This window comes from Paroedura picta, chromosome 3, assembly GCF_049243985.1.
Source record: "Paroedura picta isolate Pp20150507F chromosome 3, Ppicta_v3.0, whole genome shotgun sequence".
NCBI lineage: Eukaryota > Metazoa > Chordata > Lepidosauria > Squamata > Gekkonidae > Paroedura > Paroedura picta.
The window spans coordinates 86,882,426-86,910,422 of NC_135371.1; the positions used below are offsets into that span (position 1 = coordinate 86,882,426).

The 27,997-nt window shown below is 43.9% G+C and overlaps 1 protein-coding gene and 1 long non-coding RNA gene across 10 annotated transcripts in view; one reads left to right on the top strand and one right to left on the bottom strand.

Annotated features, from left to right (window-relative positions):
* Nucleotides 1–31: 31 nt before the first annotated feature.
* Nucleotides 32–26,503, top strand: LOC143832392 (uncharacterized). 2 transcript variants are annotated; one of them, XR_013229238.1, is made up of 5 exons: nt 32–320; nt 6,490–6,623; nt 21,839–21,935; nt 23,230–23,259; nt 26,256–26,503. It is a non-coding gene; the product is annotated as an uncharacterized LOC143832392 (long non-coding RNA). The 2 variants fall into 2 exon arrangements; XR_013229237.1 differs by lacking the exon at nt 23,230–23,259.
* The window catches only part of MYOT (myotilin), a 103,243-nt gene continuing 82,179 nt past the window's right edge, over nt 6,934–27,997 (bottom strand). For 3 of the 8 annotated variants that reach the window (XM_077326740.1, XM_077326736.1, XM_077326737.1), the window contains 9 exons: nt 26,500–27,090; nt 22,457–22,613; nt 18,505–18,606; nt 16,265–16,314; nt 15,575–15,707; nt 11,429–11,636; nt 10,503–10,668; nt 8,914–9,047; nt 6,934–7,540 (listed from right to left, as the gene is read on the bottom strand). In XM_077326740.1, the coding sequence (XP_077182855.1) occupies nt 7,365–7,540; nt 8,914–9,047; nt 10,503–10,668; nt 11,429–11,636; nt 15,575–15,707; nt 16,265–16,314; nt 18,505–18,606; nt 22,457–22,613; nt 26,500–27,090 (1,717 nt within the window). In that variant the 3' untranslated portion in view covers nt 6,934–7,364. Of the gene's footprint in view, nt 7,541–8,889; nt 9,048–10,502; nt 10,669–11,428; nt 11,637–15,574; nt 15,708–16,264; nt 16,315–18,504; nt 18,607–18,715; nt 19,333–22,456; nt 22,614–26,499; nt 27,091–27,997 lie in introns of those variants that run through there. The other 5 variants (XM_077326738.1, XM_077326739.1, XM_077326741.1 and 2 more) reach the window with 5 other exon arrangements.

The window sequence follows — 27,997 nt, forward strand, 5'->3', positions numbered from 1 at the left end:
GGGGGAGGGGGAGGGGAGGGCGGCCCGGAGAGGGGGGGGGCGCGCCCACAACGAAGAGTCCCACCCGCCACAGACTTGGCGAGGGGGGCGGTCGAGTCAGAAGCCTGTCGCGGGGAGGGACGAGTTGGCAAGTTGAATTTATCTGAGGATTGTTTTGAGGATAGCATGCGGCGCGAATGAAACCGTGTGCGCTGCCCTGCTCAGCACCTTAAAGGATGGGCAGACTATGAAAATCATAAAATGCGTGTTGTGATGAGTGCCCATGTGTTGTACCGTTGCAGCCCAGTTCTCGCTAAGTCCTGGAATACAAGTGCTGCTGAGTTAAGTGCATAGGATTACTTGAATAGTTGAATAGGTAGCAGCATTTCACCAGGGCAGAGTCTGCACTTACTTTGTTTATTCCATTAAAGGAATCAATCTGGGGTTGGAATAAAAGCTCCGTGCAGTTTACACCCAGGTGAAAGGAGATGAGCACCTGTTGAGATTGTCTACGCAATTAGTAGCGGCAAAATAAACACTTCATTTGTTTCTGAGCTCTCGAGTTCTTTGAGATGTCTGGAAGTGGAATAAATGTCACAGCACTAGAAATTGTATATGTATGTGTGTGTGTGCGTGTGTGTGTGTATATATATATATATATATATATATATATATATATATATATATATATATATATACACACACACACTGGACTTCTGCAACTCGATCTACACAGGCTTACCCTTATCCTTGACACGGAAACTGCAATTGGTTCAAAACGCAGCAGCCAGGATTCTCACCAATATGCTGTGGAGATCTCATCTCTGGCCTATCCAATAACTCAGCTGGCTCCCAGTTGAATTTTGGATAAGGCTTAAGGTTCTGGTTCTTACCTTCAAGGCCATACGCGGTCTGGGCCCAGTGTACCTGAGAGACCATCTTTCTGCCTATACTGCCAAAAGAGCATTACGCTCAGCCACCACCAACTGGCTGGTGATCCCTGGCCCCAAACAAGCCTGTCGGTCCTCAACAAGGGCCAGAGTCTTTTCTGTCCTGGCCCCCACCTGGTGGAATGAACTCCATGAAGAGATCAGGGCCCTGCCTGAATTCCCACAATTTCACAGGACCTGCAAAAGGGAGCTCATCCACCAGGCATTTGCCTGAGACTGACCAAACCCAAATAACATCCACAGGTCTCCCTCAGATATCCCCTCCATGGCCTGAACCAGTCTGACCTCTCTGGGGGCCTTAGCTAAGTTATCGTTTGTTATATTGTTGTTGTTGAAGACCACTGAAATTGTGTTATTCAGAACCACTGTTAGATTATTGTTGATGTACTGACTATATGTTAGGTTGTTCCATGTTTCCCCCATGATGTTATATGTAAACCACCCTGAGCTGTATGGAAGGGCAGTATAAAAATCTAATAAATAAATATTGAGTTGGGAATAATTGTTGAGAAAGCACTCTCTACTTATAAACATGGCCTAGCTCTGATTAGCTTGTCTTATACCTCACATTGTTACAGATTTTACACATTTTACACATTGTGACATTTTATTTTCCTGGGCTCCAAGATCACTGCAGATGGGGACTGCAGCAAAGAAATTAAAAGACGCTTGCTCCTGGGGAGGAAAGCTATGGCAAATCTAGACAGCATCCTAAAAAGCAGAGACATCACCCTGCCAACAAAAGTGCGTCTAGTCAAGGCTATGGTATTCCCAGTTGCAATGTATGGCTGCGAAAGTTGGACCATAAGGAAGGCCGAGCGTCAAAGAATTGAGGCATTTGAACTCTGGTGCTGGAGAAGACTCTTGCGAGTCCCTTGGACTGCAAGGCGAACAAACCGGTCAGTCCTAGAGGAGATCAGCCTTGACTGCTCCTTAGAAGGCCAGATCCTGAAGCTGAAACTCAATTACTTTGGCCACCTCATGAGAAGGAAGGACTCCCTGGAGAAGAGCCTAATGCTGGGAGCGATCGAGGGCAAAAGAAGAAGGGGACGACAGAGAATGAGGTGGCTGGATGGAGTCACTGAAGCAGTAGGTGCAAACTTAAAATCATAGAATCATAGAGTTAGAAAGGGCCATATAGGCCATCTAGTCCAAACCCCTGCTCTACGCAGGATCAGCCCTAAGCATCCTAAAGCATCCAAGAAAAGTGTGCATCCAACCTTTGCTTGAAGACTGCCAGTGAGGGGGAGTTCACCACCTCCTTAGGCAGCCTATTCCACCGCTGAACTACTCTGACTGAAAATTTTTTCCCTGATATTTAGCCTATATCGTTGTACTTGAAGTTTAAACCCATTACTGCGTGTCCTCTGCAGCCAACAGAAACAGCATCCTGCCCTCCTCCAAGTGACAACCTTTCAAATACTTAAAGAGGGCTATCATGTCCCCTCTCAACCTCCTTTTCTCCAAGCTGAACATTCCCAAGTCCCTCAACCTATCTTCATAGGGCTTGGTCCCTTCGTCGCTCTCCACTGTACCCTTTCAATTTTATCTATGTCCTTCTTGAAGTGAGGCCTCCAGAACTGTACACAGTACTCCAGGTGTGGTCTGACCAGTGCCGTATACAATGGGACTATGACATCTTGTGATTTTGATGTGATGCCCCTGTTGATACAGCCCAAAATGGCATTTGCCTTTTTTACCGCTGCATCACACTGCCTGCTCTTGTTTATTTATTATTATTATTTATTTAGATTTAGATTTATATACCGCCCTCCCCGAAGGCTCAGGGCGGTTTAGTTTACAATCCACAAGTACCCCAAGGTCTCATTCACACACAGTGTTACTGTGTAACTTAAATGGACTCCGGGGAATGGTAGAGGACAGGAAGGCCTGGAGGATCATTGTCCATGGGATCGCGATGGGTCGGACACGACTTAACAACATACCTCACATTAATTTCCTAGTAAATATGTGGTGTTTGGAAGATGCCCATGCACCTAAATCAGCTTTTGGTTATTAACTCTATATATACAAACAAGGACCTGGCCCTTACCTGCTGTGTGCCCACTAAATACCAGGTGTAAACTGCACGGAGCTTTTATTCCAACCCCATATCGATTCAGTCCCTGCCCTCTACACAGAATGAGATTTCCGTTTGGATTTGGGGCGATTTAAAATTTCGTTCTGCAGCAAGAAGGATTGATCCTTCTTGATCCTTCAGAGTGACCCTACCTTTATTGTGCGATATCTTAGAGTGCATTTAACCCTCAATAATTAAAGGCTGTTTTAAATCTGGGCTCTCCTCGTGGCAGAGGACCCGTGATTGGCCACAGGTGGTCATGTGACAAACTTGCCTTAAAGGAGAAGCCCCTAATTTCTCTCAACTTCTGTCGGTCCTGGATTTTTTCTCCCTTCTCTGCCTTTTTCGATCCTCTCCCCCACCTCCTCCAAGAAAAGAAAGAGGCTTGGCTCCCCCCCCCTTCTGAACTACCCTAACCACATGCAGAACACTTTCCTGTTTCAATGGGGGGTGGGAGGAAGATCCGAGTTCAAAGCGATCTGAATTCAACAGGATTGACAATGGAATAAACAAAGTAAGTGCCAACTCTGCCCAGGATTTGCAGATATCACTCGGGTTGGCATCTGTTGCTATAAATTGTGGTTTGTGGGATTTACATTATGATCACTAATGTACTGTATTCATGGGAGTGTGAATCATTTATCATTACATTTGTATTCTGCCCTCCCCTAAGGCTCATATGCATATATACATTGCATACATTAACCAGCCCATAGCTAAATCAACAATGCATATTCTAGCACTGGAAATGTGTGAGGGAAGATGGCTTTGCATCAGGACAAGTGCGTTGTGAATTGCATCCAGAAGTCACCTTCAGTGTGAGCCTGGGCTCAGCTCTTGAATACATATAAGCATGTAAGAAAAGCCCTTCTATATCAGACCAGTGGTTGCCACTGTTGCCACTATCAGTGCTAGAGGCTGTTACTATAACCAGTAGCAGTGAATTTATTAAGTACTACTTCATTTTGTGCATCTATTGCCCATTGACTTCATTAGATACCTCTGAATTCTATTGTGGAAGGAGAAAGTTCTATTCCTTCTTTGCCCTGTAATTTTACAAACCTTTGACTTCCTGTAGAAACAGCAAAGCCCCACACTTTAGCTATTCCCCATACAAGAATTGCTCCATTCTTGAGTGCACTCTTTTCAGCTCTGCAATACCCTTTCTGAGTAGGGTGACCAGAACTGTATGCAGTATTTCAAAATGAGGCCATAGCACAGATCTGAATAGGAGCATCAGTATACTGGTCATTTTATTTTCAATCTTTTCCATTAATGTCAGCATGGAGCTTTCTCTACAATGAATCAACTGTCCACTACATTTTTATCTTAGCTCAGTTCCCCGTAAGCACATATTTAAAGTGTGTGTGTATGTTGTTCCAATATGCATCACTTTACACTTACCTACAATGAACATTATCCATGTTGTTGCCCACTCCCCCAGTTTCCAGCGATCCTCTTGTAGCTCTTCACAATTTGCCTTGGTTTTCACTGTCCTGAATAATTGATGCCATTTGCAGCCTTAATCTGTTCACCCTCAATTTAAAATAATTTATAAATAAAATCTGTCTCAATATTGATCCTTGTGGGACCCCAGTTTACTTCCCTCCATTGTGAGAACTATTAAGTGTATAATAATGCTGGCTCCGGGAATGTGGGAAGTGCCCTTCAGTTATCAGAAAGAATCCACAGCATCCTCCACGTAAGATTAGGAGAGATAGAAAGTTCTAGGCATGCTGGAGCTTCTATATGCAGTATTTCAAAATGAGGCCATAGCACAGATCTGAATAGGAGCATCAGTATACTGGTCATGGTGATCCATGCGACGGTCACCTCTAGACTGGACTTTTGTAACTCGCTCTACGCAGGCCTGCCCTTAGTCTTGACCCGGAAGCTACAGCTGGTTCAAAATGCAGCGGCCAGGATCCTCACTGCAACACCGTGGAGATCCCACATCCGGCCCATTCTCCATCAACTGCAGTGGTTGCCAGTTGAATTCTGGATCAGACTAAAGGTTCTGGTAATTACCTTCAAGGCCATACGCGGTCAGGGCCCAGTGTACCTGAGGGATCGCCTCCCTGCCTACGCCCCCAAAAGAGCCCTGCGCTCCACTGCTACCAACCAGCTCAAGGTCCCTGGCCCTAAAGAAGTCCGCCTGGTCTCAACCAGGGCCAGAGCATTCTCTGTTCTGGCCCCCACCTGGTGGAACGAGCTCCCGGAGAAGATCAGGGCCCTGACGGAGCTTAAACAGTTCCGCAGGGCCTGCAAGGAGGAGCTCTTCCGCCAGGCATTCGGTTGAGACCAGATATATATAACCAACAGGGACCAAAGGGCTCCTGCTCCCCACCCCTCATAACACCACCTATACACTCTGGACTTGTTTGTATGTTGCAACGTTGTATTGTTTATTGGTTACACAGTTATAATGTTATATGTTTACAATTATATTATTACACCGTTACCCAAATGTTTTATAAGACTGTTCCATGTATTGTTCTTGTGTTATTATGTAAACCGCCCTGAGCCCCCGGGGAGGGTGTTATATAAATATAATAAATAAATAAATATGTCTGTAAACTCTACCTTTGTTTACTAACTTCTATGACACCATTGTTCCAATATATTTGAGGATCAACATTCCAAAGATCTCACTGAGTCTGACTAGCCACAAAATAAAACCAATTTCCTCTCCCCACTAGGTTTTTAATTTTCTTGCTGCAGAGTTGTACATGGCCCCTCACTAGTTTCTACCCTTCTACAGCACATAATCCTAACCGAAAGTGTTAAATTGAGGGTTCAAAAGAACTGCTGTTAAAACATTTGTACTAAATGGAAAGAAAGATATGATCACTGGTATTATAAAAAGTGTGTGCTACTAGAGTTTGCTTGATGCTCCTCATACACAGTTGCAGTTTTTATTTTTGCTTCTGCAGGACAGCTTTACATTCTCCTCACCCAATATCACTACCACTAGCAGAGTTTTTAAAAAACAATTAGTAGTAGTATCCTACAGCAGTGGTCCCCAACCTGCGGTCCACGGCCCGCTGCCGGGCCGCGAAGGCCAGGGCGCCGGGCCGCGGTTCCCTCTCCCTGCAGTAAAAAACTTCCCAGGCCGCAAGCTTGCGGCCCGGGAAGCTTCTTACTGTGGGAGGAGGGTAGAGGGAATAAGGGCCACACCTGCAGCACGCATGCACGCATCGCGCATGCGCGGTCAAAATCGCGCGTGCGCGGCCACGCATGCGCGCTGCACGGGCGTGGCCGTCACCCTGCCGGTCCCCAGCCGAAAAAAGGTTGGGGACCACTGTCCTACAGTGTTGAAGTTCTGCTACTTAAGAGAACTTAGCAAAAACCCTGTTATTATTCACTAGGAAAACAGCAGGAACAATTAATATTCAGAGAGGTATTTGTAGCAACAGTGAGGAGAAAGCAAGCATGGAATCATTGCATGTCAAAAACCAGTTGTTTTTCTCTTTGTTACAGGTTACCGGGCAGCCCTAAGGACCTGCTGCAGATCCTCCCATATAGTCTCTGAATTCTACTCCCCTTTGTGTGGATGTAAGAAAGAGGCCTTGGGGCTCATAGTTTCTTTCCACTGGACACCTATCCCAGTAAAGGTGGGCATGTTCCATCTTTGTAAAAAAATGTCATTTCAAGTATGATCTAGATAAATTTTGCTGTGACCATCTTTCATTGAAATGTGAGATGTGCTGTTTTATTATTAGTTTGCTGAGTCCTTGGTTGATATTCTATCTAGAGATTTAGGATACAGTTTGTGTATGCTAGGAAGTGGAGGCCCAGTCTTTTGGTATACAGAAATTCCTTTTGTAACAAGCAGTTGTAGAAACCTTTTAAATGCAAGTCAAAGTCTAAAAATAAAATGATTTTTTCCCGATGCTTCCCTTTAAGCATAATCACAAATCTGAATGGCGTAGTTAAAACTTTATTTGCATCTACAGCTTTCATTAAAAACACTCAAGTTATGTTTAATATTCAGCCAGCAGAAAATTGTAATACTATTGGGAGTGATATTAACAAAGCAGTACAAATGAAAACAACTTTAAAACATCTTGTGACTGAGTTTATATGCCTTCAAGACCTCTGTATTTTCATAGTCATCCTGGATTCTTGACCTTCACAATTAAAAATACAAATGTATATTTCCCTCTGCTAGTCACACAAGATTGGTTTTTCACAAATTTGTAAGTCACAACAGCAGGAAGTAAGAGCTGGAGTCAAAATATAAATTAAAAATGTAGTAGATATGTTTTCTATCAGCACAACTACCACTTAACCGCATCTGTGTGCCATATGCAAGTGTCTGTTGCAGGAGCCCTAGATTTCTTCCCTGTTTTCAATTAAAGTTCATCACTCTCATAGAGTCCAGACTGTGCTGCCATACGCTGAAACTCGCCTTCATCAGGTAAAAAAGCCTGTTTCACATCCAGACCTCTGCCATTCAGTGCCAAGTATTTGCTAAAAGTTGGTCGAACCCTCAGTTGCTTTGGATGGGGAACTGGTTTGTATGTGTGAGCTGAAATAAATTTTGAAAATTATATGACAATACTCATCCCTATCGTAGTTTCACTAAAGAGGAGGAAAACTACTGGACAGTCAAATGAAACTCTTCATTTCATCTTGCTACTGCAGAGTCATTGTATAGTGCAGATGAGAGGCACAAAAGACTTAAGCAGTAGTTGCCTCCTCCACTCTGGAAGACATGCCTATGTTTAGTGCATCGATACTGTCTCCGTTGCACACAGGCAGTCTTGTCTTGCCACAGTGGAGTCCTGAACCTTACCTTGTGTAATGGTTTAGGTTTTTCTCAGTAGCTCAGTAGCCACAGGTGGCTCTTCTAAGCACTGTTCCCAATAGTGGCATAGGCTCCATGTTTCAGGAATGTGAAATAAAACAGAATCTAGGGGCACCTCAAAGACTAACTGAAGTCAACATGACAAATGTGGGCCAGGCCCTTGCCTGGCAGTCAGCTATCTTCTGGATTGTAGTTAATTGTGAATGTGGATTTTCATGAACGGTGAAGTGAGTTCTACTGACCTAAACCTACAAAAAATGTAGACTTAGGCAGTGGTCCCCAACTCCCGGTCCGGGGACCGGTACCAGTCCGTGGATCAGTCGGTACCGGTCTGCAGCTCCTCCTCATCCTCCTTCCTGGCTGCTCTGCCGCCGGCTCTCCAGCTGCGGCCATGGCTGGGGCTCCTCCTCGGCATGGCACTATTCAGCTGCTGCTGGCAGCGCCTCCCAGCGGGTGGCAGGAAGTCAAGGGTGCCGGCGGGAAAGCAAGTGGAGCAGGCACTCAGGCGGCGGTGTCCCTTGGCAAAAGACTACCCCCTCCCCCCGCCCGGGCCTCAGTAAAATTGTCAAACTTTGACCGGTCCCCGGTGGTAAAAAGGTTGGGGACCACTGGACTTAGGTATACTATACACAACTTTGTATGGGACAGTGACATTACTTGTGTGGGGTTCAATATTAAGTGCATGTTATAACGAGACAGCATAACTTTTAACTTTCCTTTTACCTAGGGGTGCCAAAAATGAAACATATACCGTCTTGCCCTTTATAATTTAGCAAGATTGGTGACAACCTAGTTCATACCCGAGGGACATAAATTATTTTTTACTGACAGTTCCCAGGGGTAAAGTGAGGGTGAAGACTTCAAAAATTGCTATTGACAACAGCGTGTTGTAACTTTCAATCTCACAACTGGAGTGATGTCAAAGTGTAGCCATTGCCAATTTTGCCCCCCTCCCCCAATTTGTCTCCTGTTGCCCCATGAAGTGGCAGCTAAAGCACACTCCTCCAGGTTGCTGGCCTTGCATTGCCTAAGCAGGTGAGGCTAGATGAAAGCACTCCAACCATACTTACATTTTTTAAAAAAATGTTACTTACTGGCAACATCCAGTCTGGCATGACAAGTTGCCACTCCTGCCTCATTGACTGCAGATACTGTGTACCAGCCAGCATCTTTCTTAATTACACTGTGGATCAACAAGCAGACTTTCCCAGAAGCATCATGAAACATACTAGGGAAAAGAAAAGAGTACGCATCTTAACCCAATTAACAGTTTGCATTACTGCTCCTTCAATGAAATGGCTCTATACAAATATGCAAATCATTCTTCTGAATTTTCAGGCATATTGTCATCTTGGATGAAACACCTTTTCTCCAGATCTAGACCTTTAAGCAAGGAAATTCCCTGACTCATAGAATCGTAGAATAATAGAGTTGGAAGGGACCTCATGGGTCGTCTGGTCCAACCCCCTGCACTATGCAGGACACTAACAACCATATCACTCATCCTCTGTAACCTGCCACCCCTTATGCTTTCATAGAATCAGCCTCTCCGTCAGATGGCTATCCAGCCTCTGCTTAAACATTTCCAAAGATGGAGAATCCACCACCTCCCGAGGAAGCCTGTTCCACTGAGAAACCGCTCTGTCAGGAACTACTTCCACATGTTTAGATGGAATTTCTTTTGCATTAATTACATCTCATTGGTTCTGGTCCATCCTTCCGGGGCAAGAGAAAACAACTCTGCTCATCCTCTATATGGCAGCCTTTTAAATATTTGAAGATGGCTATCAAATCGCCTCTCAGTCGTCTCCTCTCTAGGCTAAACAGACCAAATTCCCCCAACCTTTCCTCATACGTCTTGGTCTCCAAACCCCTCGCCATCTTTGTTGCTCTCCTCTGGACATGCTCCAGTTTGTCTACATCCCTCTTCAACTGGGGTGTCCAAAACTGGACACAGTACTCCACGTGAGGCCGAACCAGAGCAAAGTGGTACCAACACCTCCCGTGATCTGGACACAATCCTCCGTTTCATACAGCCCAAAATCCCATTTGCCTTTTTAGCCACCGAGTCACACTGTTGACTCATGTTCAATGTATGGTCTACTAAGACTCCTAGATCCTTTTTGCACATGCTACTGCCAATACAAATCTCCTCCATCCTATATTGGTGTGTTTGGCTTTTCCTACCTAAATGCAGAACTTTACACTTGTCCCTAATGAACTTCATTTTATTCAGTTTAGCCCTCTTCTTGAGCCTATCAAGATCATCCTGTATTCTGATTCTGTCTTCAGTTGTGTTTGCTACCCTTCCCAGTTTAGTATCGTCTGCAAATTTAATAGGTACCCCCTCTAATCTCTCACCCAAATCATTTATAAATATGTTGAACAACACAGGCCCCATGACAGATCCCTGGGGAACTCCACTTGTCACTCTTCTCCAAGAAGATGCTGAACCATTAACAAGTACCCGTTGACTCTCTACACTGTAGACCAGCATTTTGCAGAAGAGTGATAAGAGAACCCAACAACAAATTTTGCTATTGATTTCTCTAAACCATTAAAAGATCAATATTTATTCTAGTGGATGGAACCACAGAGAAAACAGCCCACAGCCCATATATAGAACACTGGTAGCACCTGATTCCTGAACAGCCACGAATGCACCCATCAGGTGGCTACCTACCTTATTCGGTCTGTATTGAATTGTACCATTTCATTGTTTCTTTTCCAGTAAATCTGTGGTGGAGGGATAGCAGAGACTTGGCATTCGAGCCTGGCTGAATCTCCCTCATAAACTTTTGTACTTTGTGGTTTAAAGATGAAACTTGGGGCTTTCCGATGTTCTCGTGCTAGAAATTTTAACAAGAGAGGTTAGAATGTTTAACAGATACACAAACACAGACCCAAACAAAGTCAAACATACTGTCTACATCCATGGCATGAATACTCAAGGCTAGTACAAGATAAATTCCAGGCAGTTTTACACAGACATTCTTAGGTGTCATAGATCAGGCTTTCTCAACCAGGGTTTCATGAAATCCTGGGGCTTTTTGATTGCCCCAGAGGGGTTTTCTGAATAGGTGGGAGTTCTAAAATATATTTTTAAGATTTGTCAAACATTTATTGGGCAATATGACCATATATGGTCATGTCAACTCCCCCCCCCCATGGCCAGAGAATGACCTGAAGGTGGTGGGAAGAGAAAGGGCCCCAAGTGGGCATGTACACAGCTATGCTTCCCAAGCATATTCTGCATGATCGCGCCAGTTCTGGGGTTTATAGAAGCCTGAAGAATGTTTCAGGGGTTTTTCAATGGTAAAAAAAAAGTTGAGAAAAGCTGTCCTAGATCAATAGATCCACTATAAACTCCCCTGATACCCAATTCAGATGGGAAATCAGGTGTATCTCATTACTGACATTCAGAAACATTATTAAAATTGATTCCAAACCCAGAACCATGCTTCATAGGAATATATCACTATCATTTATATCACTATAAAGAATTCTGCTGATTCAAAACGCCCAGTACACTACATGTGAAGCACAGATAGTCAAGCTAAATCAGCTGTAAGGAAACTCAACACATGAAATAGCCAAGCACTCTCGTACCAATGACATCGAGTTTTACTGTGAAAGAAGCTTCTCCTGCACGATTGAAAGCTACACACTCCCAAGTTCCTGCATCAGAGACTTGAACTACTTCAAAAATGAATGAGTGGAAGCCTTTTTCAGATACAATCATTTTATGAAAATCATCTGGGTGAACCAGCCGTCCATTTAAATACCATGCCACATCTGGAGTTGGTAGTCCACTGACCTGCAACAGGGAAAAGGCAGTGAATGTGCTGGTGGAAAATGTTACCAAGACACTGCTAACTTATGGCAACCCTGAGTTTTCAAGGCAAGAGATGTTCCGAGGTAGTTTATCATTACCTGCATCTGTGTAACAACCCTGGAGTTCTTTGGTGGTCTCCCATCCAAATACTAACCAGCCCAGCCTTGCTTAGTGTTTGAGATCAGACAGCATTTGGCTAATTTGATCCACCACAGTTTATGCCAAACAGCATGTCGGTGTAAGAGTATCTTGTGACAGTCCCAATAAAAAACAAGTTACTGGCATGCTTTGGAAAGTACCTCCATGTGCAAATTAGTGTATTTGACGATTTAATTACTGGAAATCAAATCAAGTAATATACATGTAGATCCAATGTGGAATGGTCTATTTGCTACATACAGATTACATTTGCTCAACAATTGTGTAATGTATTAAACTACCCTGAGAAATAATTAAATATTATGTAAAACAGTGTGATGTATTGGTAAGTGGTCCAATTTTGTGACTTGTGGTAGTGTGCATAAAAGGTAAAGGTATCCCCTATGCAAGCACTGGGTCATTTCTGACCCTTGGGGTGACGCCCTCTAGCGTTTTCATGGCAGACTCAATACGGGGTGGTTTGCCAGTGCCTTCCCCAGTCATTACCATTTAACCCCCAGCAAACTGGGTACTCATTTTACCGACCTCGGAAGGATGGAAGGCTGAGTCAACCTTGAGCCGGCTTCTGGGACTGAACTCCCAGCCTCATGGGCAGAGCTTTCAGACTGCATGTCTGCTGCCTTACCACTCTGCGCCACAAGAGGCTCTAACTAAGGTCAATATAGAGGAATTTTGGCCTGGTTAATTTTCTACAGCACAAAGCTAAAGGGATGAAGGAAAGGGTGGGACAAGGAATGAGCACTGTTGAAATACACACAGTGGTACAAGTGACATAGAAAAGAAAATGAGGTAACAAGGAATATTATGCAAACAGACAAGACAGATCACATTTGTTCACACTATGGTCATACTATGGCTCTGCGGGACCCGATGCCTCCTGGCGTCTCACTGGCGGCCCTGGTGGCGGACTGGCAGTCCCGCCTATCGGCTGCCATAGGTGAGATCACCCCTAAACGTCTTCTCTGCCCTCGACTCAAACGGGCACCCTGGTATACCAGGGAGCTTCGGGAGAGAAAAAGGGAAGTGAGACGACTGAAGCGAGTGTGGCGGAAGTCTCGCGACGAAGCTACGAGAACATCTCATTGCACGCTTATGAGGATGTATGAGATGGCGGTGAAAGTGGCAAAACGGGAATTTTTTGCCGCAGAAATCGCGTCCGCAAGCTCTCGCCCGGCCCAACTATTTAGAACAGTTAGATCCCTTACCGCCCTTGAGGGGCGCCAAAATAGTAGGAAATTAGAACTAGGCTGTGAGGCTTTAATGAGCCATTTTGCGGACAAAGTCTCGTCGCTCCGCCGCGCTCTTCCCGCCACAGTTAATACAGTAAATGAACTGGAGACCTGTTGGCCGCCTTTGGAGGTGACGTTCGATGGCTTCAGACGGCTCTCTTTACCCGAAGTGGACGAGTTGCTAGGTTCGGTCAGAGCGACCACGTGCCCCCTCGACCCCTGTCCGTCATGGCTCCTCAAAGAAGGGGGCCAGAAGATAGGAGGCCAGCTCAGGGATATTGTCAATCGCTCCCTGGATTCCGGGGAGTTCCCTGAGCAGCTAAGGGAGGCAGTGGTTCGCCCTCTTCTGAAAAGATCTATGCTGGATCCGCGAGACCCAGACAGCTACCGCCCGGTATCGCACTTAGCGTTCCTGGGCAAGGTGGTTGAAAGGGCCGCGGCAGACCAGCTCCTGGCATTCTTGGAAGAAACTTCGGCACTCGATCCATATCAGTCTGGCATCCGACCTGGCCACGGGGTGGAGACGGTGCTGGTCGCCCTGCTGGATGATCTCAGTCGCCAGCTGGATAGAGGTGGGTCGGCAGTGCTGGTTCTTCTGGACCTGTCGGCCGCTTTTGACACCGTGGACCACGAATTGTTGGTCCACCGCCTCGCCGAAACGGGGATACGGGGCACAGCTTTACGCTGGATACGCTCCTTTCTCCAGGACCGGACCCAGAGGGTAGCAGTGGGGGATGAGCTCTCGCGCTCCTACAGACTTCCATGTGGAGTCCCACAGGGCGCAGTCCTCTCCCCCACATTATTCAACGTCTTTATGCGCCCTCTGGCCCAGCTGGTGCGGAGTTTTGGACTGGGTTGCCACCAGTACGCTGATGACACCCAGCTCTATCTCCTCATGGACGGCCGCCCGGACTCTCCCCCGGAACCATTTGCCAGATGTTTGGAAGCGGTGACAGAATGGTTCAAGCAGAGTCGTCTGAAACTCAACCCCTCCAAGACGGAGGTTCTGTGGCTGGGACGTAGGGGGCGGGATCAGGAAGCGCGCTTGCCCACCCTGGGAGGGGCACATCTTACCATCGCGTCCCAGGCCAGGAATTTGGGCGTGATCATTGATGCCTCCCTAACTTTGGAGGCACAGATCAAAAGAGTAGCAGGCCAGGCATTCTTCCAACTTCGCCAGGCCCGACTACTAGCGCCCTACCTGTCCCCCGAACACCTGGCCACGGTGATCCATGCAACGGTCACCTCCAGAATAGATTTCTGTAACTCGCTCTACGCGGGCCTTCCCTTGTCCTTGATCCGGAAACTTCAGCTAGTGCAGAATGCAGCTGCTAGGATCCTAACTGGTACACCTTGGAGGGCCCATATCCAGCCAGTGCTGAAGCAGCTGCACTGGTTGCCAATTGCTGCCCGGATCCGGTTCAAGGTTTTGGTTTTAACCTTCAAGGCTTTACGCGAGTTGGGACCCACATACCTGAGGGACCGCTTATCGCCCTATGCCCCCTGTAGAGCTTTACGTTCTGCGGGAGAAAATCTATTGGTTGTCCCCGGCCCTAGGGAAGCACGCCTGGCCTCGACCAGGGCCAGGGCCTTCTCAGTCCTGGCCCCTGCCTGGTGGAATGAGCTCCCGGGAGAGCTGCGGGCCCTGCGGGACCTTCCATCGTTCCGCAGGGCCTGCAAGACGGAGCTCTTCCGCCAGGTTTACGGTTGAGACCAGGCTTAACATCTATGCCCCCCGGGACCTGAGGATTGGGATTAGAGATGGGTACCACCAGTATCCCCTCTCCACTTGCTAGGGGGGGAATGGGTAACTGATTAGCCGCTCTTGCCAGGTAGTTATTAACTATCGATATGTTAATTGGTTTTTTATGTATTTTATGGGGTTTTATACAGTTGTAACCCGCCACGAGCCGCAAGGGAGTGGCGGGTAATAAATTCAATAATAATAATAATAATAATAATAATTTGTTCAATGTATTGGTATTTTGTTGAGTTGGATATACTCCAGCCTATCTGCTCATTAATGGATTTTATCAACATGAACCTTTCTATAAGGTTACCAGCCATGGCACAGTCCAAAACTACAAAAAGCACTTGGTCTATAGAAGAGAGAAGGCTTCACAATTTTATAGCTACAAAAGAGTTCTTCAACAATGGGAAATGAGGCTGCCCAAGAAGACTTTTAGCCAGTTCCTCTTACTGGAATTCCATAGGTAAGATACAGAATTCATTACCCCAAGATGTGACGGAAAAAGACTTTTGAGTTTTAAAAGAGGACTAGGAAGACATATGGAGGATTTAGGTTTATTGTTGCTGTTAACTATGGTGAATTGAACATATGACCAGAGGCACTATTCTTCCAAACAACAGATGGTGGACATAAATGTTACCACCTTCATGCTCCATTTCTGAATTTCCCAAACATACAAGAGACAGTGCCACATCACTCTAACTTTGTTAGAGTAGAAGAGAACTGTTACATTTACTGTATAAAGAGAACTGTGTTGAACAGCAGCTTGCCATCATTATTACCTTGAAATCAATTCTACAAAATCGTCCCTCTTCAACGGTTAAGTCTTCAGGCACTTGCACAAAACGTGGCTGAAAGAACTTCTCTTGTATTGAGCCATGCTCACTCCTCTCCCCTCTTGAAGATGGTCTGCTCCTATAAAAGCACATTTGACAATAAAAGGCAATGAAGCTTCCCGTAATTCTCTTTTTACTGATAGCCCCACCCAATATATACATATCATTCCCTCAGCAGGCTTTCATATCACTGCTCCACAATCATCCAGGGACCTACATGTGAAGCTATATTATGGCAGAAAACACTGCCACTACTGTGTTGAACAACAAGACTAACTTCATGCAACAGAGCTCCTATTTACATCTACTTCATACTCATCATCTTCAGATTTCTTGTGCTTTAAAGTTTTCCCTTACAGCTGAAGCAAGTACATTATGTGTTTTTGGAAAAGATGCCACTATTCCTCAAATTACCAGCATGCATCTAGAAGTGACTGTATTACTTCAAAGCAGTTAGCTCAACCCCACTAAATAGACAATTGTTATTCTGCCAGCTGCCCGACTGAATACAGCTTCAGATATTTAACCAACTACACTAAATGCATCATTCCACATGAACCACATTTGCAGACGGTCTTGTATCATCAGAATACACAAAAGATACCTTGCACCAGAAAAATGCTGTATAGTAGTTACCTGCTCTGTGCTGTAGGCACCTGCAGTCTTGTGTTTTCTAAATTCTGCTGCTGGAAAGACAAAAACAGGTATGTTATCACTATTCGATCCTGCTAAGCCAGTTACAACCGAGTCTTAGCTGTACATCCAATATCAGGAGTCAGCTTTTCAAAAGAATCCCCATCAAAGCAAGCAATTTCCTAGGGCAACAGTCAATTTTGTTCTATTGCATCATGATCAATAGTAACAAATGCCAACGAGAGTCACGTTTGTGCCATGATGCAATTCTTTCCACTTATCAAAAATATTTTGGCAAAGATGTAGGCCTCTGTTGGAGGAATAGGAAGGATATTATCCCACTGGAATATCTGAAATGGGAGCTAGGGACATGGTGTCCTTCAGCTGAGCAGGAATAGAAGTCATTTTAATACAGTACTGGCAGTAGCACACTGTTATGTCCACTCACAAAAGGGTATCAATGGTAATTAACACATCTTAAGCTGGAAAATATTTTCCTTGTTAGATCACAGCACTAGCTAAACTTTCCAATAGCTTTTTCACTGAAGTGGAGAAACATTTGGAGCAGCTGAAATGTTTTTATACTGCCCAACAAGACCCATTTTATGTTAGCATTTTGAAGAACATAGCATATGTAACAGAATTCAATACCAGGTATAATTCAGGCACTGTGGTATTCCTATCATTTCAACAATGAGGACAGTTAAATATAGGAATTGCAGCACTGACAGTTTGCAGTATTTGCAAAATATAAGCTCTGTATCAAGTCCTTCCCATCCACCAACACTGTAATCCAAAAGCCTTTACAAAGTCTGGTCTTATGATCTACATGAAGGTATTGGACACTATTTTTACAAAAACAGTATCTAAAGATGTTTTTATTTCAACTATCTAGAAAGAGAATATAAAATTGATTTTCTCCATAGACAGCAATGGAGCAAATTTGCTATATGGGACTAAATATGCTCTTTGCCCAAGACTATGCTATTCCTCTGGCGAAGCACAAATACAACAACTCATTACAATGAACAAATACTACTGTGGACACAAGAAAGGACTGTCAGGTTGGATTCACTAAACATCAAGACTTGCAGAAACGAGGTAGATATGCTAGTGCTACAACCTCACACAAGGCAATTTCACATAGGAAAATGAATTTAAAATGACAGCTTCACAATAAAAAAACATACACTGCCTGATGTTCTCCAGTAAGTGAGTATGTATATAATAACAGGTTTCATTTGTATTTGCTTACAGGCAAAACACAAAACGCAGCCACACTCAAGCATGGCTACTGAAAAGTTTTATTTTTCCCCAGTCAAAGCTCATTACTCATTTCGAACTGATCTTGCATCCCTGAGAAATATGCAAATATCAATTCAAGTGGGTAGCCGTGTTGACCTGGAGTAGCACAACAAAAATTGAGTCCAATAGCACCTTTTAGACCAATCCTTGTGGGTCTTAAAGGTGCTATTGGACTCAATTTTTGTTATGCAAATATCAGGTCACTAGAGAAGAGTGAGGAAAAAAAGCATAAATTATATTACAAAATGTGTTCTGCACTCTTTACCACTCAATGGAATTATGAGAGCTGGGAATGGGACTGAAGTAGATGCTCTACTATATTTGAAAAACATCAACCAATACCAACAAGTCACTCAGAACCTCTCATTCCTAGGACACACTCCAGTCAAGGGCACGGCATACAACTATGCATATTATGGAGAACCATTCAAGGTCAGCCATGGGTTGGAGAAGCCCTACTCACATTAATCAGGCAGCATAAGAAACTGGATACAAACCCCACCTCAGCCATAACATCAGTAGGTGGCCCTAAGCAAAGGTCAATGGCTTTCCTTGCTGATTGCTACTGCCAGAAACTTTTTAAGTATCTGTGGAGTACGGGTTCTGGAAGACGTGTCTCATTTTATTCTGTTTTGCCCCCTCTGTACAGAGACTAGAATAAAATTTGTCACATTGCTCTTGAAGGGCTGAAACTTTTCCTCAAAAACAGAGAAGCTCATTTTCTTCTCTCAGATACTGACAGTGATGGTGTTTGCAGTGGCAGCCGAAACAAACAAAAACAAATACAGGTGAAAGCTGTCATCCTAAGGCTTGATTTCTTAAAAACCTGACAAGCACCTTCATGCCTGGCTATTCCAATGAAGTTACTTATGATTTATTTTTATGCTCATTGTGACTGATTATAAAGCTTTTGATCATATACAGTAAAAGCTACCTACCTGCCCATCCTGAGCATTTCCCTCACTCTGTGCTTCAAACACAGATGCAGCATTTTCTGGTCCAAGTAACCGACGAGCCATTCTCTCCTCGTAGCTTAAACGCTTAACAGGGCAAAGTGAAAGTTAGTTTAAAAAATGCAGGTTGAATTTTAATTTCCATTCAGCATAACGGAGCTCATCATAGCAGATACAGAAGAGGGTGGAATAATACCTTCATATTGAGCTAAGAAGCAAGTTGTTTAAGCCGCAGCGCTAGCTATTGCTGGCTGGAATCAACTGTTGGGAGTACTTATTGGACAGAAGCAGCCCTTTACAGCAGCCTGTAATTATGACGAAGCAAAACTTCCATAAACAGGTATGGAGGCTGAGAGAGACAAGCTCAGGGCAGAAAATATTACAAGAATGCATCCCTAAGCCATGACTACAACGCAAACTGCCTTGCATTTCACAATGTCAAATGACAGATGTACAGGCCACTGAACTGAATGCCTATTCAGCTACCAGTCTTCTCCTACTACCATGCTTCAGGCAGGATAGCTACCGTTCTCCCCCCTACTCCAAACACACACTTTTAAAAATACCACATGAATTTATTCATCCTTCCATTGAAAAATAATGGATCTATTCTTTTTATCCATTCTTCCAACTGGAAAACAAAAAAGGATTTTGATTTAAGTGCTCAATGCTTCAGAGCAGAAGAGATTTTTCTTGGTAACCGTATACTCAGCATGGTCAACAGCAGTCTTTCTCAAATTTTTTAATGTTGAGAAACCCCCCAAACAGTTTCCAGGTGGCATGATTGTGCAGAATATTGTTGGGAAGCAAAGCTGTGTACACAACCACCCAGCCCCCCCCCTTCTTTCCACCTCCTCCAGGCAGGCCCATCAGCCATTTTGAGGGGAAGGGGTCGACATGACCATATATAATCATATCACATTATAAATGTCTAACGGATTTAAAATATAAATAAAGAACTGATTAACTCCTACTCATTCAGGAAACCCTACCAGGGCTATCAAGAAACCCCACAGTTTCATGAAACCGTAAGTGCTCAATGCTTGGTCTACAGACAGATGATGAAGAAGAGCTGGGTTTTTTATACTCTGCTTTTCACTGCTCAAAGGAGTCTCAAAGACCGTTTACGTACTGGAGCTTTCATGCTGGGCTGCAGGCTGGAGTTTAGTCGTGACTGGTTGCCCCACCTCTTCCTGCACCCACATGGGGGAGCATTTGGCCCGGTGTGCCTCATCTGCCCCTGATTTGTGCTCCTGCATGGCAGCTCAGGCAATTAAGTTCCCAGTGCATAAATGGTCAAAGTGGCTTACAATAGCCTTCTCCTCCTCTCCCCATAACAGACGCCCTGTGAGGTAGATGAGACTGAGAGATTTCTCTGTGAGAACAGCTCTATCAGGACTGTGACTAGGCCAAGGTCATGAAACCCTAAGTGGAGACAGTCTGGTCTACAGACAGATGATGGAAGAGTTGATTTTTTTTATAACCCACTTTTCACTGCCCAAAGGAGTCTCAAAATGGCTTACAATCACCTTCCCTTCCTCTCCCCATAACAGACACCCTGTGAAGTAGATGAGACTGAGAGAGCTCTGAGAAAGACTGCTCTGTGAGAACAGCTCCATCAGGACTGTGACTAGGCCAAGGTCACCCAGCTGTGGCTGCATCTGGAACAGTGGGGAATCAAACCCAGTTCCCTAGATTAGAATCCACCACTCTTAACCACTACACCAAGCTGATTCTCTTCCTGCAAATATATAGACTATGTCTCCCCATGCCTAGTTGAGACCCTTTTCATCAAGATACATTTGGAGTACCCACAAGAGGGGTGCTTCCAGATCTGTCCACCTGTTTTACATCCATCTTCAACCTAAGCTTCTTTCTGCCAGGCAGAGAGAAGGCACACCATTTGAACAGCAATACTGATTTTATTCTCTTAGTTGGGGTAAGAGGGAAAAGTAAGAATTAACAGGACCAGAGCTTTACAGAGCCAACCAGTAGGCATCAGCCCAAAATGCCTGTGGAGAGTAAGACATTGCCACATTACCTACAATTGCCACCACACAGTAGAAGCTTTGACAAGTATTTAGTTATTGGTCCAAAACAAGTCCCCCAATCACAGACTGGACTGGTAGAAAAGAAAACTTGTGTTTCACCTGGAAGCCAGTTTTACTCTTAAGATCCAGTACAGACGTTAGTGCTAGCAAAGAGTAAAGAGAGCACTGATTTGATATAAATTAAATACAGCATATCTACCCATGGCAGTTAACCATGTTTTCCTCCCAAGGCAAGGTTCCACAACTGCAACTCCCAGCAATTTGTAAAATTCAATATCCTGCCCTAATTCAGATTAAGTAGATGGGAAGAGGGTGTCAAGCCTTCTGCTGTTATTTTTCCAGGGAGCTGCTATTTGCCCAAATGGGACAAAGATATGAGTACCTGTGTCCACATATATTTGAAATGGTGGTGGGAATTAAATGAAATCTTCAACTATGAAGCAGTGCAGTTCAGGAGGAGTTATGCCATATAGTTAAGTCAGCTGTATAAAGCTTTCTGGCTCCTCCAGGAGAATAGGGTCTGTACTTGTATCTTTCCAAAATATTTAAAAATGCAGTCTGTTTTCAAGGCTTTGTATTTGTCCTGCACAACTTCTTGCTGAAAAGGCAGCCATATGAGAATGGCTCTCAAAAGTGCACAGCTAATTCTGACGACATTAGCAGGTGTCTAGTACACAGCCAAGCTCTCTTATATAAATACATCAAATATTGCAAGACCAGCTGCCAAAGTATTTCACTGTTGGACATGCTCATAGAATCAGTATTCTCTTACTGCAATTCGATTTACTAAGAACAGAACAAAAATAGAAGTATTCTTTCAGCCTATTCTATCATAATTGTACCTCTTTAACCACTTGCAGACTGCTCAGGATTTGTACAAGGAGCCTAATTCTTTCTAACCATAAAGCTCAGTGGGCTTTTCCACACTCTGGAAAAGATATGTAGCACAATCAAGCTGATTATTTGCTACACAAAGCTATCAGATCAGAATTATAAGAGGACATCTTATTTGCATTAGATTATGAAAACTGGAGGGAGGATTCATGTTAAGAGATTGTGGACTTTTTGCAGTGTAACAGTATCTGAAAATTGCATAGGATAAACTAGTGCGGTTCTTCTGTCCTAAAGTAAGACAATTCATTCACCAGCCACGATGCCCTGCTCCTAAAGCAGGTTGGAGAAATCCATTTTCCAAACTCCATGGATGCACCATTATTTTCATAGGACTGTGCCTGTCTTACAATGTTTTTTTCATGATTACATTACAGACAAAGGGCCTGATACTGCAAACAGCACTCTTTTGTTTCCTGCTTCTCTGCAACTCCTAGTTCAATTTCCATTCTGCAATGATGACAAGACATGGAGGTAAGTTGAACTTAAACCTTACTGAGGGAAAGGAGAGGCAACAGAGGACAAATACTCAAGACAGTAACTTGTAATGAGTAATACTACATTTTTAAATACTTTGAACAAGTTCCTGATCACAAAGTTACTTCGAATCTCTGCAATTAGGATTCTTCTCCCCCACACACCAAGTTGACAACATGAATCACAGAATTGCATTCAAGTATGGTACTAGGTCAGAAGGAAGCCACTGGCTTCCCTAAGCAGAATCACTGTTGCTAGAATCTAATTGTCCTGGGGCAGCAGCCCTCCAGCAGAATCATACCAGTTCTGAAATTAGCAGATGGACTCTGCTTGACTGACACTGAGCAGACTGAGAGGACAGACATGCTTATTTGTTTTTAAAACTCATATGAACAAAGTGTAGGGTTTTTTAAAGTAAGGTATTATCATATTAAAGTTGTTATAGTTAATCTTCATGCAATCCCATTCAGTTGCTAACTTTCTAAGCCTTTGGCACACACAATATGTATCTTTCTTACTTGGTTGCCGTTGTGGAGAAGGTTATCTTTGCATCGTAGTTTCCTTTCCAAGTCTTGGATGAGAGCGTCTTTCGTTCCTTGTATCTCTCTGTCAGAAGTCTTCTGCACTTGTTTGGTGCTGCTAGCTTGCTTCTTGTACATAGGCTTTGAATAACTGCTAAGTTAAGGGAAAAGGGAGAGGACACAATTTGGTCATTTGGCACTGATATCAAGTACTGAAGGTAACACCACTGCAAGTCCCTCATTGTCCCATTGATGTGCAAAGATATGACACCATGAATACTAGGCACAGAATTCTGTTTCACTGAACTGCAGTGCAGAGTACCACGTATCACGTGGTATCCAACTGTAAAGTCGAAGGAAGGAAACACAGATCACTGTGTCATCCATGCTACTCTTTCAGAACGTATATAATATGTTTCTTCACTGAAAACTTTGCTTCCAAACAATTTAGATTTTAGATACAGTTTTACAAAGAGCTACTCTGGTGTAAGGTCATCAGTTTTAATGGGAGTAACACTACCCTCCTAAAAAGTTTTATACCCTTTTATACCCTTTCGAAGGGCATAACTCTGCTTAGGATAGTGTATTCCTTTCTAAGACCCTGGACTGTACCTTTAGTGAGGAGTCCTGAAAATGGTCATTCATTGCCCAAGATGGCAAGACCGCAAAAATGGGATTGCATTAAACTTGTTTTAGATAGCGAAGGAATGAATTGTGGACTCTGGACAACTACTTATAATAATATCTTCACTTCTTTATTTCTTTTTAAGAATAATTAATCTAGCTGCATATTTTAAAAGGTAAGTAGTTGTGGTACTATTTACAGATTTTATATAACAAGGAAATTCTCCTTTCGCAGATAATGCCTACTAACACATATATGTAAGGTAAAGGTAAAGGTATCCCCTGTGCAAGCACCGAGTCATGTCTGACCCTTGGGGTGACGCCCTCTAGCGTTTTCATGGCAGACTCAATACGGGGTGGTTTGCAAATGCCTTCCCCAGTCATGACTGTTTACCCCCCAGCAAGCTGGGTACTCATTTTACCGACCTCGGAAGGATGGAAGGCTGAGTCAACCTTGAGCCGGCTGCTGGGATTGAACTCCCAGCCTTATGGGCAAAGCTTTCAGACGGCTGCCTTACCACTCTGCGCCACAAGAGGCTCTTGAACACATATATGTAGATTGTCTAAAAAAAAAAAAACCAAACACTGCATTTTGCTTCAGAACGACTGCTTTTGCTCATATGCAAATTCATGCTACTTTAATCCATTTACGAAGGGCTTAAACTGGAGTAACTCTGCATAGGGTTGCAGTCAGTCAAGCAAATCGCTCTCAGTAGAATTATGAGCTTAATTTTACGCCATACCACTCGCAGCGTTTTACTGTTCTTTTTCTGCCCACCATATACAGTTAATGTCCATTACTTGTTATAACAGAATTCATGGAACGGAAATTTGCTCCTGAAGCTGCTGTACTTGCAAATCATTCATATTCCACTGTATGCCTATGTACTTCTATACAAGAAACTCCCAGTGGAATTTCTTTTAGGTTAAGCGGGCTTTAGAATTGCACCCCAGAGATGAATAAAGATTTCTTACCTCACATTATGTTGAGGTTATTTAGCCATTAAAGGAATGCACTATATATTTTTTACAGCATATTATAGCGGTTACCTCAGGAATGTGATAAGCTTTGGGCAGTTCTCTGGAATAGAATTCCAACTGGTATTAAAGTTCCCAGACTTCTTGTGTTCCTGCCACCTGTGTTTCAGTCCTATTATTAGTACCTGCCATTCCTCCTACCATTGTCCTTTGTGCCCTTACTTCAAGCATTAAGCAGAACACTGATGTCACTGCTTTTTAAAGCAAGAAGGTTGGGTACATGAAAGTCTGGACATTCCAGTGCTTTGTCGTGAAATACCAGAGAAGTGTTGCTATCACCCATTCTGGAGTGTGAATACATATACACCCACCCATCCCCACTGTCATTCAAAAAACTTGGCTTCCTCATTTCATTAAGGATCTGGAAGAACTTTCCTTTTCCAAGATTAGACCTTTGCTATATATTGCATGATTCAAGTCAGAGCATTTATTGCCCAAACTGTAAAACATCAGAAAATAGTAGAATCTAGATTCCTCTGAAGTCACTGAACATTTTCCATTCAGAACTGGACTGCATCCAAATGATGATACCACTTTTCTATTCCACTTGCATAGGTGTCCTCCTCTCTGCCCCAAGTTCAATGCTTTTGGGAAGAGTGTATTGTGTGTGTGTGTGTGTGGGGGGGGTCTTGCTTCCCCAAGACACTGTGGTACATTTGTGCACCTCAAGAGGATTCCTCAGCTTTTCTCCAATCATCCCTAAACTTGGCAGAATGGGAAAACCTGGATCTTCTGGCTCACATAGCAGCCATTGTCCTTGACCTTGTGACACAGCAGCCATTTTCTCCTACCACCATCCAGGAGTTTTTATTTTTTTAAAGAATCACCACTATAATATCATATCTGTATAATGAAACAATGCATGCAGTTGGTTCTCTGACTTCCCAGCTTTTATTTTTTTTTTAAAAAAAGACATCTCTAGCTATTTCCCACAGAGGAATAGAAGGAAAAAGACTATCGACATATTAAAAAAATTAAAGCTGGGAAGTCAAGAGAACTTGCACCCATCATTACAATGGTGTATCAATGTAGTCATATTCTAACACCAATTACTTAAAAACTTTATAAAAGCCCTAAGGCTTCTTCCAGGGGATTGGGCAGGGAAACCTGCCATGTGGAAACCTCACTATGACCATTTATACACTGGAGGTTTCATACAGGGCTGCAGGCTGGAGTTTTATTCGTGGCAGGTTGCCCCACCTCTTCCTGCATCCACACGGGGGAGCATTTGGCCTGGTGCACCTCAGCCGCCCTCGATTTGTGCTCCTGCACGGGAGCTGGGGCAGTGAAGTTCTCAGTGCGTAAACGGTCTACTGTTGCACTTAAGTTGCAGCTGTGCCAGCAACTGGAAAACCCCAAAACCCATCCCTTTGCCTCTGGATATACCAATGCGGAAGCAGGAAATGCCTCATAGAATGTTTCATGGTGCAAGCCTAAACTGAGTTGTACCTTTCTAAACACCCCAATGATGAACTTGGAAGGATGGAATTTGGTAAGTAAATGGGTTTAGTACTTCACTGGACGTTGCTTAGCCAGATAATCCTCCTCTAAGCAGGAGAAGTACTATCACAATCCAGAACCCATTTATAAAACTGTTCCCAGAAACCCCTTAACCAAAATTGCTTTCACCATAAATCAATGTGATTGTTGAACTTTTCACCGACCCATTATGCACGGGGGGAATAACGTACATTCGGAGTGGAATGGCGGTGACTAAAATCACCGATAACGCACGGTGCCGGCTGCAACCGACCGCAGCTTTGGTGCATGTCGCCGAAAAAGCCGCATCAGCGAAACGCGGAAGAAAGCGCAGCTTCCGGGTGACCAGGGCACAACCAGAAGCGGTGCTGGGATCGCTGCGTGCATAATTGGTTACTCTGGGTTTTGCTGCCGTCACACCCCCTCCTGTACATAACCGGTGTGCTTCGCGTCTTCCCCCTCCGCGTTTTCGATGTGACCCAAAATCGCCGTTTCGGTGGCCGTGCATAATGGGCCACCATGTAGCAAACCAAGTGTTGATAAAACAGAGTTATTTGGAGATTGGTTTAGAAATCCACCTCAAGTATTCCCCATGCAAGTGACACCTTGCATCTATGTTTATATGTTTAATAAATCTTGTCTTTCCTTCTATTAGGCTATGAAAAATCCCACTGAGGATGCCTCTTTTCTCTTATGGAAAAACAACAGCAATAAGAAGCATCCTTCATTAGGAAAATAACAGCAGTTACAAGTTTGCCTGGCTTGGCCTCCCTGCCTGCTTCCCACCACAACGCCAGCACCAGCACCGAGTTTGATATGGGCACATAATTTCAGCAACACAAAGTGCTTCAAGAGCCATATACATAGACACAGTTCAAAGCAAGGGAAAGCATACTTACTTGGATTCCGCTTCGAAAGGACCTTGGCTATTACAGTCAAAGTGGGAGGGCAACACGGAGCAAAGGAATGCTGCAGGGGACTGGTTATGCATGGATGACATCCTCTGCCCGGATGAGGAGCTAGCAGGAGACTGTGCAGATGCGGGTGTTACGGGAAATGAAGCGCTATATGAAGGCGAGGAGAGCGAGATTGGCGAGCTCAATGATGAAGAGGAAGAGAACTTCTTCTCACTAGGGTTACATGGCTGGATTAGAATGGAAGACTGCTTGGTTTGCCTGCTTGGAAGTGTAGCAGGTGGTTCTGGTCCTGGAGGCTGCAATTTCCCTTGATGTGCATTTTGAGACTGGATAAAATGTTTTGGACGCTCATAGTTAAACATGCTTGGTTGGTACATAGAGGAAACAGATGGGAGGTTACTGACACTCATGGGGAAGCTTTCACAGTTCTCCTGGGCTTTGGGTGAAAATGGGCTTTGGACTGGTGGCTGGAAAGAACTGCACGATAAATTTTGTGGCCTTTCTTGCCTAGGTTCCTGGATGGCAAGGAACCCCTGCCTCAGGAAAGAGTGGCTGTCTTGATGATGATAATCCCTTTAGGAAAACAATACAAATATAAAATAAATAAATGGCATGCCATTAACAACTAGCAAGAGTCCATCCAGTCCTAGAACTGGAGGGATACCAATGAAAGATGTAGTCCAAAGTCTGCTTCTGACAGCGGCTTTTGCACCTAAACCTTCCCCATGTTTACCTAATGTGTTGTTGATATGTTATTTATGACTGTCTTATGCATTCAGACTGTTCTATGTATTACCCCTGCAATGTTTTCTGTGAACTGCCCTGAGCCGTATGGGAGGGCGGTATAAAAATCTAATAAATAAGAATTTCCTCTTCGCCCATTTTAAGTTTTTGTATTCCATTTTCCTCCTTGCAAATTGTGTTTTACCACTATTGCCTACAATTCAGCCAATCTCAGTCTTATTCATATGAACCTGTCAGGTTTTCAAATGCCTGACAGGTTTTCGAAGTGTTTAAAAACGCATAGATTCCTGTGGATTTTGACAACTACTTAAGAGTGATCATCAGCATGCACTTGTTTGTGCCAGTGTTCACTGAAACAATTATCCATACACATTTACAAGTCCGTTATACTCTCTCCCACTGAAATCACTACGCGCTATCTCTACCACTACGCGCTCTTCCACTGAAATCAGTGTAACATAGCAGTGCTTAGTTTTAAGAAAACAAAACCCATCTTTGTCTGCTGTGGCATCCATTATCATAGAGACCCTCAGAACCATACAATTCTTTAAGTTATTATGATCCAGTAATAACAATATTCATTGTGCCCCACCACATTTCCTCTAAAACTTTTCATTTGGCATGGAAATAAAGGGAATGCGTCAATAACAGGTGGCAAGAAATTCACTGGTAGTCTCACCACCCCTTATATCCTCCCAGCAAGGAAGGCATCTAGAATTTGTGTATCAAGACACCC